Genomic DNA, 12,744 nt, shown 5'->3' with positions numbered 1-12,744 from the left:
ATATTCTAGCAATTTATACGCATCGATTCTCAGTGCCTGATATATAATTTTTTTTGTCTCACAGCTGATTGTTTTAATAAATTAATTGCAAACTTATTGTTACCTGTAGGTTCCGATGCGTATGCACTTTGGGTGTGCTTATCATCTCTACAATAATGAGATATTTAGGGAGTGAGCCATGCGTTATTTCATTTGAACTTGTTATTGAACTTATTGACCGCTGTTGACGGTGATAGATGCCTAATCATGTGGCTCTTTTCATCTTTCTGTGGTATATTTAAATTAGTTTATCCCTAGTAGACATCCAATCCTTTGAAGTGGGAAGGTTGGAAGTGAATGTTCAATCATGTCATATAACGAATTGATATTCGCTGACAACCCTCCTACTTCAAAAGGATTTGACGTCTTTCGCCGTTAATGGCAGCCAGTGAGTTAAGATTGTCATCATTTTTCATTAATTTTGCATGACCATGAATGTCTTCTTGTATCTATCTACTGTAAATTATTATCAAATGTGACTTAATTCCTACTTCTTCCTGATCTGCAGATTGTGGCCTATCAGCCCTATAATAAAGCAGTGGACTGGTGGTCTTATGGAGTTTTGCTTTATGAAATGTTGGCCGGACAGGTATTGGACCCAGCTTTATTAAGCCTCTCACTTTAGTTGCTATTTTTTTTTTTTTTTTTTTAATTCATTTAATATAAAAATCACATAATTTGTTCAAGCCACCTTTTGACGGCATCGATGAGGAGGAGCTTTTCCAGTCCATCATGGAACAATGTGTTTCCTACCCCAAGAGTCTCTCCCGTGAAGCTGTCGCCATATGCAAAGGAGTAAGTACACAGAAACACTGTATCCGTTATTTTGAACTCATTCACTGACGTTGACAGCGGTTATCGCTGCGAGTCCTCCCAGTCAAAATAGACTGGACCTCCAATGCTGTCAATGACAGTGAATGACTTAAATGGGCAACTGAAGGACTCCTCATTCAAAGAGAATGAAAGGAGCCGTCTTGATTGTCTGTGACTTGTCCTGAACCCAATCAGGGACAGTGGTCACAACAGTGGATAGCTACAGGTATTTAAGAGTTGACACTGAACTGAAGACATTCAACACTTTTTAGAGCAAGCAACTATTTTGGTGATTAAAAAAATAATATATATAGATATAAGTATAAACAGTATGTTTAGTTTAGTTGAGTTTTGTTTTGTTTTGTTTTGTTTTGTTTACATTCAAAACCTTTAGCCTTTTTAGGGCAAGTTAATATTTTTTGGTAATTAAAAGCATTTGCTGTTGTATATTACCGGTAGTTTTTGTCAGTTACTATTTTGTTAGTTACTAATCGTCATAGTTTTTTTTTTTAATATATTTATATAATTATAAATAAATGTATAAAATAATACAATGCATAGACTTCATAATATATTGACGGGACACGGGGTGATTCATAGGGGCCCTAGCTCCTTCAAAGCTGACCTCGTGAAACACAGACAAAGAGCTTTTTACGTTGAAAAGTCTTGTGAATAAATGCGTGAATCCCTGAATTTTTTTATAAATATGAAAGTAAAACAGTCTTGATTCTTGGTTAAAAGCAAAAAACCGGGCATTTAGCATTTATTTTACACAAATATGTCGAATTTGATGCTAGGCTTTAAGCCAATGTGGCGCCGCCTTATCACAACGGAGAGCTTTTTACGATGAAAATTCTTGTGAATAAATGCTTAAATCCCTGAATTCTTCATAAATATGAACGTAAAACAGTCTCGACTGTTGGTCAAAAGCGAAAAACCGGCCAGTTAGCATTTATTTTACGTAAATATGTCGAATTTGATGCTAGGCTTTAAGCCAATGTGGCGCCGCCTTAGCACCACAAAGAGCTTTTTACGATGAAAATTCTTGTGAATAGATATGGGAATGGCATGGCTCAGTGGTAGAGTAGTTGTCCCCCAACCCAGAGGTTGTGGGCTCAATTCTCTGCCCTGATGAACTCACGTAAGTCTCCTTGAGCAAGATACTGAACCCCACATTGCTCCTGGTGCTGCGTCACCAGTAGGTAGATGGCAATGTAGTGTAAAGCGCTTTGAGCACCTTGAAAGGTGGAAAAGCACTATACAAGTATAACACCAAAACAATCTCAATTCTTGGTTAAAAGCAAAAAACAAAAACAAAAAACGGGCAGTTAGCATTTATTTTACGTAATTATGTCGAATGTGATGCTAGTCTTTTAGCCTATGGGCCCAGGTAACACTTGATTGTTTTTTTACCCATTGTATTTAACACATAATTTGCCAATTTTGGTGATAGATGTCCAATTCATTAACACCAGGAAGACTGGCTATGACATCTAGTGCCATTGATGACGCTATATCCAACATTCACCCCTCCCTGTCAACATGTATTGGATATGTAGCGCCGTCAATGGCAGACACTTGCCACGTTTACATGGAGCCAAATATTCCAATTACAATCGGAATATTTGTTCAAACCGAATAAATGTGTTCCATATAAACACCTCATTTGGAATGAACAGGCTCAAACCGAATGGAATTTCATTCCGATTCACAGGGGTGGAATATTCCTTTTCCCAAACCGATTAGAAGTAAAATTATATCATGTAAACAGGGAAGCGGAATGGTGTCTGGTTGCGTTCTTTCTGCACATGCTCCGTACTGACATGGTGACGTCACTTTGTGACGTAAGTAACGTCACTTGCAACATGGCTTCCAAGCACACGCACAGCGCACCCACACAACTTTTTAAATGAACGGCGTGTCATTCTGAAGTTTTGTTTCCACTCGAAAAGTTAAAACAGCAACTGATCTGACGATCGATCTCCATGTTTTGCAACGTGACGCTTTGTTTTGATTAATCTGCGCATGTCAGACGGCAGTTGTCAAACGTCCTTTCGGAATAAAGGCAGACACATGTAAACGCTGGATCGGAATAGATGAAGTGACATGTAAACAGCTGATGTGAAATTTCCATTCGGAATGATTTGAATCGGTATGAATAAAAGTCAGCATGTAAACGTGGCTATTGAGTCAAAAGAGTGCCCTTTCAGGGTTAAAAAAAAAAAAAAAAAAAAAATCATAATTCATGCATGAAAGGTTTAAAGCTAATCTTTTCCTTTCGTAACTGCAGCTACTAACAAAGCACCCCGGCAAGCGCCTTGGAGGAGGAGAGGACGCTGAACGCGAAATCCGCGAACATCCGTTCTTCCGCTGGATTGACTGGGACCGTCTGGAGAGGCTTGAGATCCCGCCACCGTTCATCCCCAGATCAGTCAGTCCAACTCATGGGACCTCCTTATCATCTCTCTGCTTCCTTTTACTCATTTGAACTCCTCTTTTAACAGTGTTAATTAGACCCAGTTTGGTCATTTATACTGGTCTTAACTAAAGTTGCACCGATACCGATACCAGTATCGGCAGGGGGCGCCGATCCGGCCCGAATTGGTGGTATCGTTATCGACGAGTACCAACATTTAGGGCGCCGATACCATCTACTGGCATCACTTGAACGCAAATGTACTGTCCTCCCCACGTGAGCTAACTTCCCAAATCCCGATGCATGACATCTGTATGTCTTTGTCTCGAAATTACCAAACGAAATTAACTCCTTCGTCTTCAATTTTAAGGATGTAAACTACAACGCATATCCGCGATGTTACACTGCTGATCTAACATGGCATTCACAAACAATTAGCATGCGTAAGCTAACGCCTACTATTATAGCGCCGATGGGATCAGAAAGCTTAAAACCGTGGGAGACTAAGCAAACTCATGGTTTCATGATGAACAATGAGTGGCAAATTAAGAGTGCCGTACTTCAAACTTGTCCTGTTTATGAAAGTTGATTGTCATATGTGTTGTGCAGTAATGAGAAGTGACTTCTGTGGCCAGAAAACACTCAAGCGGCGCAGCCGCAGCGCGCACACTAGATATCATCAAATAGCAACCTAGATGTCATTATGTTAGATCCCATGCTAACTCTCGCGTGCACACACTAGATATCATCAAATAGCAACCTAGATGTGCTACATTAGATCCCATGCCATTAGCTGCGTGAGCCCAGAGCGACGCGTAGTCCATCTACTACATTGATGAATTAGAAACCGCCATGACTGAATGGAAGTTAAGCAGGCCAAATCAATCCATACCAGTGACTATAGATAATGCTGCAAATACTGTTAATTCAGTACATGTTACAGATGGACTCGGACCACAAATAGGATGTTTTGCTTATATGGTAAATATAGCTGCTAAGAGAGCTGCAGCAATCAACAATGTGCCCCACTTTACAAACAGTTAAGATTGTTCTCAGCACTTATATACAAAATTTCTTCAGATCAGTAAGAAGTAAGCACATAAATATTATGCACTAAAATGCTTGTTTATATGATGTTATTTTTGCTTGTCAGCAAATAATAACAATAATAATAATAATAATAACAGTTGTATTTTCTGTTTCAGAGCATTTAATGTATTGAATTGTATCGTACCAATCGTACCAAACCATGACTTAACTGTATCGTTGCATCCTTATACTGTATGTATATATATATTTTTTAATTATTACATTCATTAGGATCATTAAGGCTTCCACTTGGGGAAAATATATACATACAGTATGTCCTGTATAAACATAATATAATAAAAATATACAGTACTATATATATATATATATGTATGTATGTATTTTTTTTTTTTTTTGCTAACATAGTGGTATCGGAATGGTATCGGTATCGGCCGATACTGCACAGCCAGGTATCTGTATCGGTATCGGGCCCAAAAAATGGTATCGGTGCAACACTAGTCTTAACACTGTTACAAACACTGATACATTCTAATATAGGTTGTAGTGTCTACTCACGATCTGCTCCCAACCCCTTTGATTGTCAGCTTAGCCATTACAGACAGAACCTTTATGACCTCCTGGTGCAGCTGCTCCTCCCATATGCAAATATATGTCATCATTAGCCGGCCAGCTCATTTTTGGAGGTTAAGGGGTCTGGACCATTAGCCAAGAGAAAATCACATCAAAACCAATGTCACGTGTTGCTGAGGAGCAGTAAGAGATGCTTTTCAGTCTAGTTGTAGATCTTAAATATTTTAGGCAGAAAATTAGTTTTAGCTAACATTCCCGACTTTCTGAAATAACTCATTGGCTATCATTGACGACGATTGACAGCCATTTGGACTGGAGTAGCGTGATACAAACACGCACAAAAAATGAAAATGAATACATCATACTCACCATATCTACAGGTGAGTTTTATTTTGACTGTTGGCTTTCCCAGTTAACATGGCTCTTTGACTTTTATAGCTGTCAATGGTGGTGAATGATTTCTTAGATGTATTCATGTGTGCAGTTGCTTTTGTTAGTCCAAACTGACTGTTTCAAGACTTGCTCTGATCAGTGGCGCCTCCAGAAATTTTTCATAGGGGTGGCCACTTAAAATCTTGGGGTGGCACACCAAAACTAAAAGCCATAATATCATGTATTTATTATGTTGTTGCAGTAAATAGGCCAGAAGAAAACTTTTAGAAAGACTTAAGGACACGCCTACTGCTATACTTTGGTGTATTGTGTTATATTTGATGTTACTAATGATTTAATGTGCATAGCCCATAACAGTCCAGTAAACATTTTGAGCTACTACAACCCCTAGCAAAAAGTATGGAATCACCAGTCTCGGACAAGCACTCACTCAGAATTTTTATCATGTAGAACACACTCAGATAAAAAGCTTGAAAAAAAATAATGAATTGGTTCAAAAGGCAACTCTTCCGCATTCAGAAACACTAAAAGAAATGAATAAAAAACTTTGTGGTGGTCAGTAAATGTTACTTTTATAGTGCAAGTGCAGGGAAATATATATGGAAACACTCCATTCTGAGGAAAAAAAATATGGAATCATGAGAAACAAACAAAGAAATAACTATCAAAACACATCTCTGGTATTTAGTAGCACCACATCAGGCTTTTATGACAGCTTGCATTCTCTGAGGCATAGACTTGATGAGTATTCTTCATCAGTTTGGTGCCAACTCTCTTTGATTGCAGTTGCCTGATCATCCTTGCTGATCAGAGCCTTGCTGTGGACCATTTTTTCCCATTTCCACCACAGGTTTTCAATAAGGTTGAGATCTGGGCTGTTTGCAGGCCATGACATTGACTTGATGAGTCTTTCTCCTAGGAATGCTTTAACAGTTTTAGCTCTGTGGCACGATGTGTTGTCATCTTGGAAAATGACAAACTTATTTTCAATTCAAGGGATAAGAAAGCTGTCTAAAATTTCAATGTAAAGAGGAGTGGCCAACAAATTTACAGGGGGGGGGGGGGCGTAGCCACCTCTGGCCACCCCCTAGTGGCGCCACTGGCTCTGATCAATCACTCAGATGACGAAATAATCTAAAAAAAATTTTTTTTTAAAAACTTAAACTAAATCTAATCATAGACTTCATAATATATTGACGTGACACATTCGTCATTCACTGCGTCAAGCCTTCCCGAAGGGGGCCGTCCCACACTCCGCTTTGTTTATCAGCAGTCGGTCACATGCAGTGATCTAACGCCGAATTTAGGTTGAAAAAGTACAAAAGCTGTACTACATACAAACAGGAAGGCTTCTCTCAGGAGTGATTCAATTGAGGATTCAAGGTAATTATTATATTTTTCATACCATGCATGCATTTTGAAACGTTGTGAAAAAAATCAATGGGAGAAATTAGCCGCTGCAGCATTGGCATTTTACTTCGCAATATTTACGTAAAACAACCGCTAACTGCCCAGTATTTTGCTTATAACAAAGAATTGAGACTGTTTTACATCCATATCTATAAAGAATTCAGGGATTTAAGCATTTATTCACAAGAATTTTGAACGGAAAAGCTTTTTGTTTACATATGGCGGCCGTTAATTTGCTTACTAACATCATAGTTCGCAATATTTACGTAAAATAAATGCTAACTGCACCTTTTTTCTTCTTTTTTTTTGCTTTTAACCAAGAATCGAGACTGTTTTACGTCCATATCTATAAAGAATTCAGGGCATTTATTCACAAGAATTTTCAACGGAAAAAGATCTTTGTTTACATATGGCGGTCGCTAATGTGCTTACGGACTAGCATTATAGTTCGCAATATTTACGTAAATAAATGCTAACTGCACGTTTCCTTGCTTTTAACCAAGAATCGAGACTGTTTCATGTCCATATCTATCAAAAATTTAGGGATTTAAGCATTTATTTACCAGAATTTTCAACGGAAAAAGCTCTTTGTCTGTGTTTCTACTCGGTCAGCTTTGACGGAGATAGGCCCCCTCTAAATCGACCCCACGCCCCGTGTCCAGTCAATACATTATGAAGTCTATGATCTAATTTAGAATAATAATATATGAATATATTTCATATTTGTAGGTATTCAAAATCAGATGACGGGGGTGGGGGGGTCCACACTTCAAGGACAACTCTTTAAAAAATGAATGAATAAAACTAATACTTTACATTTTTAAAAAATGTTATTCACTTATATCTAATTTGTGAGTCATTCCACTTCAACCTATGGTGGCAATTTGTGTATTTAATTTAAAAAAAAAAAAAAAAAAAAAGGGGGGGGGGGGGGTTGAGAGAAGAAAACCTCACCTCAGAAACTTTCACTTCAAGGTTTGCATCTTGTATCATAAGCATTTATGAAAAATGCTAAAAAGGATTGATAATAGATGGATGATCATAGTCAGGTTCAAAAGTCAGTTTATTTGCATAGGATGGTTGCCGAGTACCTAAAATTTGAAGGAGAAAAAATATAATTACTTCACCAACTTTAATTGGGTTTCAAATGTCTTTGCACTTTTATGATCACAATTGAAAATCTCATTTTACACTTGTCGACCCAAGTATCTGGTTTCCGTGGAATGACTTACATTTTACAATCCATCAAATATTACAAGCCTGCAAAAAAAAGGGCCAACTCGCTGGCCGCGTGAGGAGAAATTTGAAAATGGAACAAAAATTAGACATTCACATCCAGATACTAGAAGCAGCCAAATATAAAATGCATGCTGCCATCTTTTATGTTCTCATATATGATGGCACTGGACTGGTCATTATAAGCCATTTTTGAGTCCTCTACTGAGAACCTCAGGGTAGGTTGCTCGCTCTACCCATTTGAGAGATTCCCCCCCTATCCACTTTTAATCCTCTGTTCTCTTTCAACAGGGAGGAAGAAAAGGAGAAAACTTTGACAAGTTCTTCACTGCGGCCCCTTCGGCGCTCACTCCCTCGGACCCTGACGTGCTGGCGGCCGTCAACCAAGAAGACTTTCTTGGCTTCTCCTTCCTCAATCCAGAGTTTGCCCTCTCGCCTCTTACTTCAGTCTAAAAAAAACAAAACAAAATTAACTAACGTGCAAATAGTCTAGTTTTATACTGCGAGCTCTCACAGCTACATTCAATACTAGGACTCTCGTGTGCCATCGTTATGTGGCAGTACACAGAGAATGCTGAAAAGTGTTTTGGGGAAATAATAGCAGTATCATTTTGCATGCGGACTATTTAGAATCTATTTATTTGACTCTATTTCTGTAGAGGTTCCCAATAATATTTAGACGTTATATGTGGGCTGCAGTAGAAAAATCCTTTAGTTAGACAATCTTTTTTGCTGGTGTGCCAAAATGCAATGCCAACATTATATTTGTTTTGTTTGACCAATGCAAGTAGAGTGCAAACTTCCACCAAGGTCAAACAGCTAACAGAAGTTGTTCTTGTGTTCTGATTTTCTATTTCATGAATGATGGCTAACCGATGTCATTGAGATTCTAGGAAGTGGATGTATCTTTCTATGATGTACAAGTGAAATTAATTCATGCAACTCTATCTAGAAATATCTCCATACACCATTAATCAACAACATTTCAGAGTTGAGTCTCGTGTTTCAAAACACAATTTGTCCCGTTTTCAGAGGGTAAAGGGTCATAAAGACAACACATTTAGTGGTGGATTTAAAGTAGAATGAGTCACACCAATTGAATGTAACCATTTTTATTTGTTGTCATGACTATGATATCATGTATTGTATTTTTTTATTAATTTATTCTCTTCGAACAATTATTTGTAAAAAAAAATAATTTTGTTAGTTTTATTTATGATTTGCCTTTGATCTTATTTTTTAAATATTTTGTTTTTTTCTTTCTACTTTTTTTTATTACTAATCCTATATTTCATTATATTTGATTTAGTTTAAATCAGTTTTAGTTTAGTTTACGTATACTTAAAATAAACAATGTTATTTTTTTCATATTTCTTTTTCTAATTACGGTAAATTTTAGTGATTCTGTTTAAAAAATGTTCTCCACATAATGTGCTTAATAGATTTATTGATATATTTTTTTAATAATTTCATTTAATTTTTTTTACTGTTTTATGTTCATTTTCAGCATTTTACGTTGATTTTTTTTTTTATTTAAATTTTATTTTTTATTCAGTTACTTCTGTTATAAGATTTTTTTTTTTTTAATTTTATGTATAACCCTAACTCTTTTTATTTAATTCATAACATTTTATTTAAAATTTCAGCATTATACGTTCAAATTTTTTAAAATCTTATTTTTATTTTTTTATTCAGTTACCGCTTTTACATAATTTTCTTTTTATATTTTATGTACAACCCTAACTTTTTCCATTTAATTCATTAACATTTTATTTTTATTTTCAGCATTATATGTTTGATTTTTTTTTTTTTTTTTTTCAGTTACCTCTCTTATATCATTTTCTTTTTATATTTTATGGATAAACCTGTTTTTTTTTTTTTTTTTAGCATTTATTACATATTTACTCTTAATTTAATGTACCGTAATAGTCATATCTATATGTATGCATGTATGTATGTATGTACAGTGATCCCTCATGTTTCACGGTCAACTGGTACCAGAACCCGCCGCGATAAGTGAAAAACCATGAAGTGGTGCCCCCACCCCATAAGCAAAGCAGCAAGGGATCACTGTCTATATATACCCTATATATGTATATATATATTCATAAAATAAACACAGTATATAATTTCCTTTGATGTACGGTAGTTTATTTCAGACAGACATCCCACTGAGCCACTCCGTCATCTTCCTGTGGGCTCGCTCGACCTCTAAAACCAGCGTCCACGCGCACACAGGCAGTGCCCTCACACGACCCCCTCGGAAACCCCACTGACAGTACGAGCGAGCTTCAAGCGCCGCCTCCTTCTCTGTCTGTCATCATCACCCTTTACCACCTTAAATTAGGCCACTATTTTCAGCTCTGTTCATTTTTTTAATACTCTCCTTTTAAAAAGGCCCAATTCCTTTTGCGAGCAAATTCACCTTCGGGTTGTGAGCTCGCGCAGTTTTCCGACACACGGTGACGTTCTGACGACATCATCGATTAGTTGTAATTAACAAGCGTGGCTCCCTGCTAGCGGTTCAATATGATAAGCAAATAATAGCATCAACTGTCATCCGGAGCTATCTGAGCCTGGCCAGGTGGCATCATTATCATGAGCTTAACTCATTCACTGACAGCCGTGCCAGGTCAAAGAGTATGTGTTGTGGTAGTTAATATAAAAGGAGGAAATTGATTTTGAAAATGTTGGGTGTTTCCCCAACAGCAACTATTGATGGCAATAGACATCCAATCAGGGCCGGCCCAGGGCATTTGGGGGCCCTAAGCAAAATAATGCCAAGGGGCCCATAATTTTGGCCCACCATTTCATCACAGTGTACTGTGAAACCCATACATGCAATCCAACCCATACGTCCATATTTTGTATATAAATCAGATTTTGTTGCACTGCATACTTCAAACTTCTCACCCCAAACGATTGTCAGTACTTACAGTAGATAGCGCCAAACCTTTTTCTAAAAGAGGAAAAGAAAGAAGTTAAGGAAGAAATTTTATTTTTTTAAGCTTGAAATTAGGTATCAAAACTCACAAAAGTCAACTAAAGCAAACTGTAGTAAACAAAATACAAATTAAACAATTGCCAGATAGGGGACCCCTAGTGGTCCGGGGCCCTAAGCAGCTGCATCGTCTGCGTATAGGCTGGGCCGGCCCTGCATCCAATCCAGTGAAACTGTTCTTCCCAGTTAAAATAGATTGGACGTCGATAACCGTCAATGGCCACCAAAGACTTAAACCATGTGATATCATCAAGCGATTTATGAAGCAAAAAAAACCCGGCAAAATACAAACGTGCCGTGCTTATTTGAATTTATGTCTTTATTCTTTTTTTTCCAATTTAATCCAATTTTGTTTTGTTTTTTGGAATTTTGTTTTACATTTTGTTTTTTGTTTTTATTACTCATTACTCCCATCCTTGTTTTTAAATTTTTTACCCTTTACATGATTTTTTTCCCCAAAATGGGTCCTACAACGAATTCATTTTTTAAAAGAATTATTTATATATAATTTCTTTTTTTTTTTTTTAATTCTGTGTTATTTTTATATTATTTACTACTTTTATAAATTAATTCATGTATTTATTTTCAAATCATCCATTGCAATACACGCCGCACACAAATACTAAACTTTGATGTCAAATAGAAGGCCGGAAAATATCCTTCGTGGGCCTTATTTGGCCCTCATGCCACATGTTTGTGACTGCTGGTCTACAATACGCTTTTTTTTACTTTTCAAGTTGTTTATAAGCAATACAAATTGACGTTATCGTCGTGTGAATTCCTTTTTCTGGTCAATGGACTGTTTCAGACCTGCCATTGATGGTAATAGAGGTCCAATCATGTTGCTGTTTTCATCCTTCTTCTGCGAATTTAAATGAGTTTATCCCTAGTAGACGTCCAATCCAATTGAATTGGGAAGTTAGCAGCGAATGAACAAATGCCAACCATCCCACTTCAAATGGATTGAACATCTATCGCCGTCAATGACAGCCAGGGAGTTACAGTAATAGTGACGATATGATGCACTAGTGTTTAAATATTAAGGATAACAAACAAACCCAATCTTTTAAATCCTATGTATCTACTCAATGTTGCTTGTGATGGAGAAAACAATCCGTAAACTGATGAGAGGAATAAAGAACAGCGCTGAAGCAAAAACCAAACAGCTTCTCGCCTTATTGCTTTTCTGTCACCCTCCCTCCCACCTTCACACATCCAAAAGTGCAACCTCAAGCACGTGCGCACAGACACACAGATAGAGAAGCTGCTGACCCCTCTATTTAGTGTAGTAGTGTACTTGCCAAAGCAGCAAAAGCCTCTCTCGGGCATCTCACGTTCCCTCCCTCTCTTCCACAATGGTGATGGGACTAATATCCCCTTAGAGATTCTAACAAGTTGACCTTCACATTAAAATCTCATCAAGTTCTCCCTCTCCCTTTCTGAGCCTCCCTCACTTGCGTCCTGTACTCTACTCTACTCTACTGTATCTGCCCTTCATCGCTTCTCCGTCCTTCGTGTCTGTTCACCGTGTTCTCTTTGTGTGCTTGGCTTTAAATCATCCTGTCGAAAGGGGTTGGGTTTTAGCTGTCGATAAGAGTACGCTACAGGCAGCACTGTCCCATTGGTGTATATGTACACATTGCTACCTTGAACTAACTCATTCACTTTCGTAGCAAATTGCTTAAAAGTTTACTTTCTTCCATGACCGAGCTTGGCAGTCAATTTATTCTCATTTTTGATTAACTTTCAAAGTCAAAATTCACTTTATTACTGAAGGGTATTGTTGCCGCATCAGGACAAAAAAAAAAAGTTCAGT

At 37.3% G+C, this 12,744-nt stretch overlaps 1 protein-coding gene across 7 annotated transcripts in view; it reads left to right on the top strand.

Moving 5' to 3' along the window:
- The window catches only part of prkcg (protein kinase C, gamma), a 64,748-nt gene extending 52,673 nt beyond the window's left edge, over positions 1 to 12,075 (top strand). For all 7 annotated transcript variants that reach the window (XM_057834224.1, XM_057834223.1, XM_057834222.1 and 4 more), the window contains 4 exons: positions 548 to 628; positions 727 to 834; positions 3,143 to 3,283; positions 8,219 to 12,075. In XM_057834224.1, coding sequence (XP_057690207.1) covers positions 548 to 628; positions 727 to 834; positions 3,143 to 3,283; positions 8,219 to 8,380 — 492 coding nt within the window. In that variant the 3' untranslated portion in view covers positions 8,381 to 12,075. The remainder of the gene's footprint in view (positions 1 to 547; positions 629 to 726; positions 835 to 3,142; positions 3,284 to 8,218) is intronic.
- The last annotated feature ends 669 nt before the right edge of the window (positions 12,076 to 12,744 follow it).

The sequence above is a fragment of the Corythoichthys intestinalis genome, chromosome 4 (assembly GCF_030265065.1).
Source record: "Corythoichthys intestinalis isolate RoL2023-P3 chromosome 4, ASM3026506v1, whole genome shotgun sequence".
Lineage (NCBI taxonomy): Eukaryota > Metazoa > Chordata > Actinopteri > Syngnathiformes > Syngnathidae > Corythoichthys > Corythoichthys intestinalis.
The sequence above is the reverse complement of the archived record's forward strand: the minus strand, read 5'-3'. Positions and strand labels throughout refer to the sequence as shown.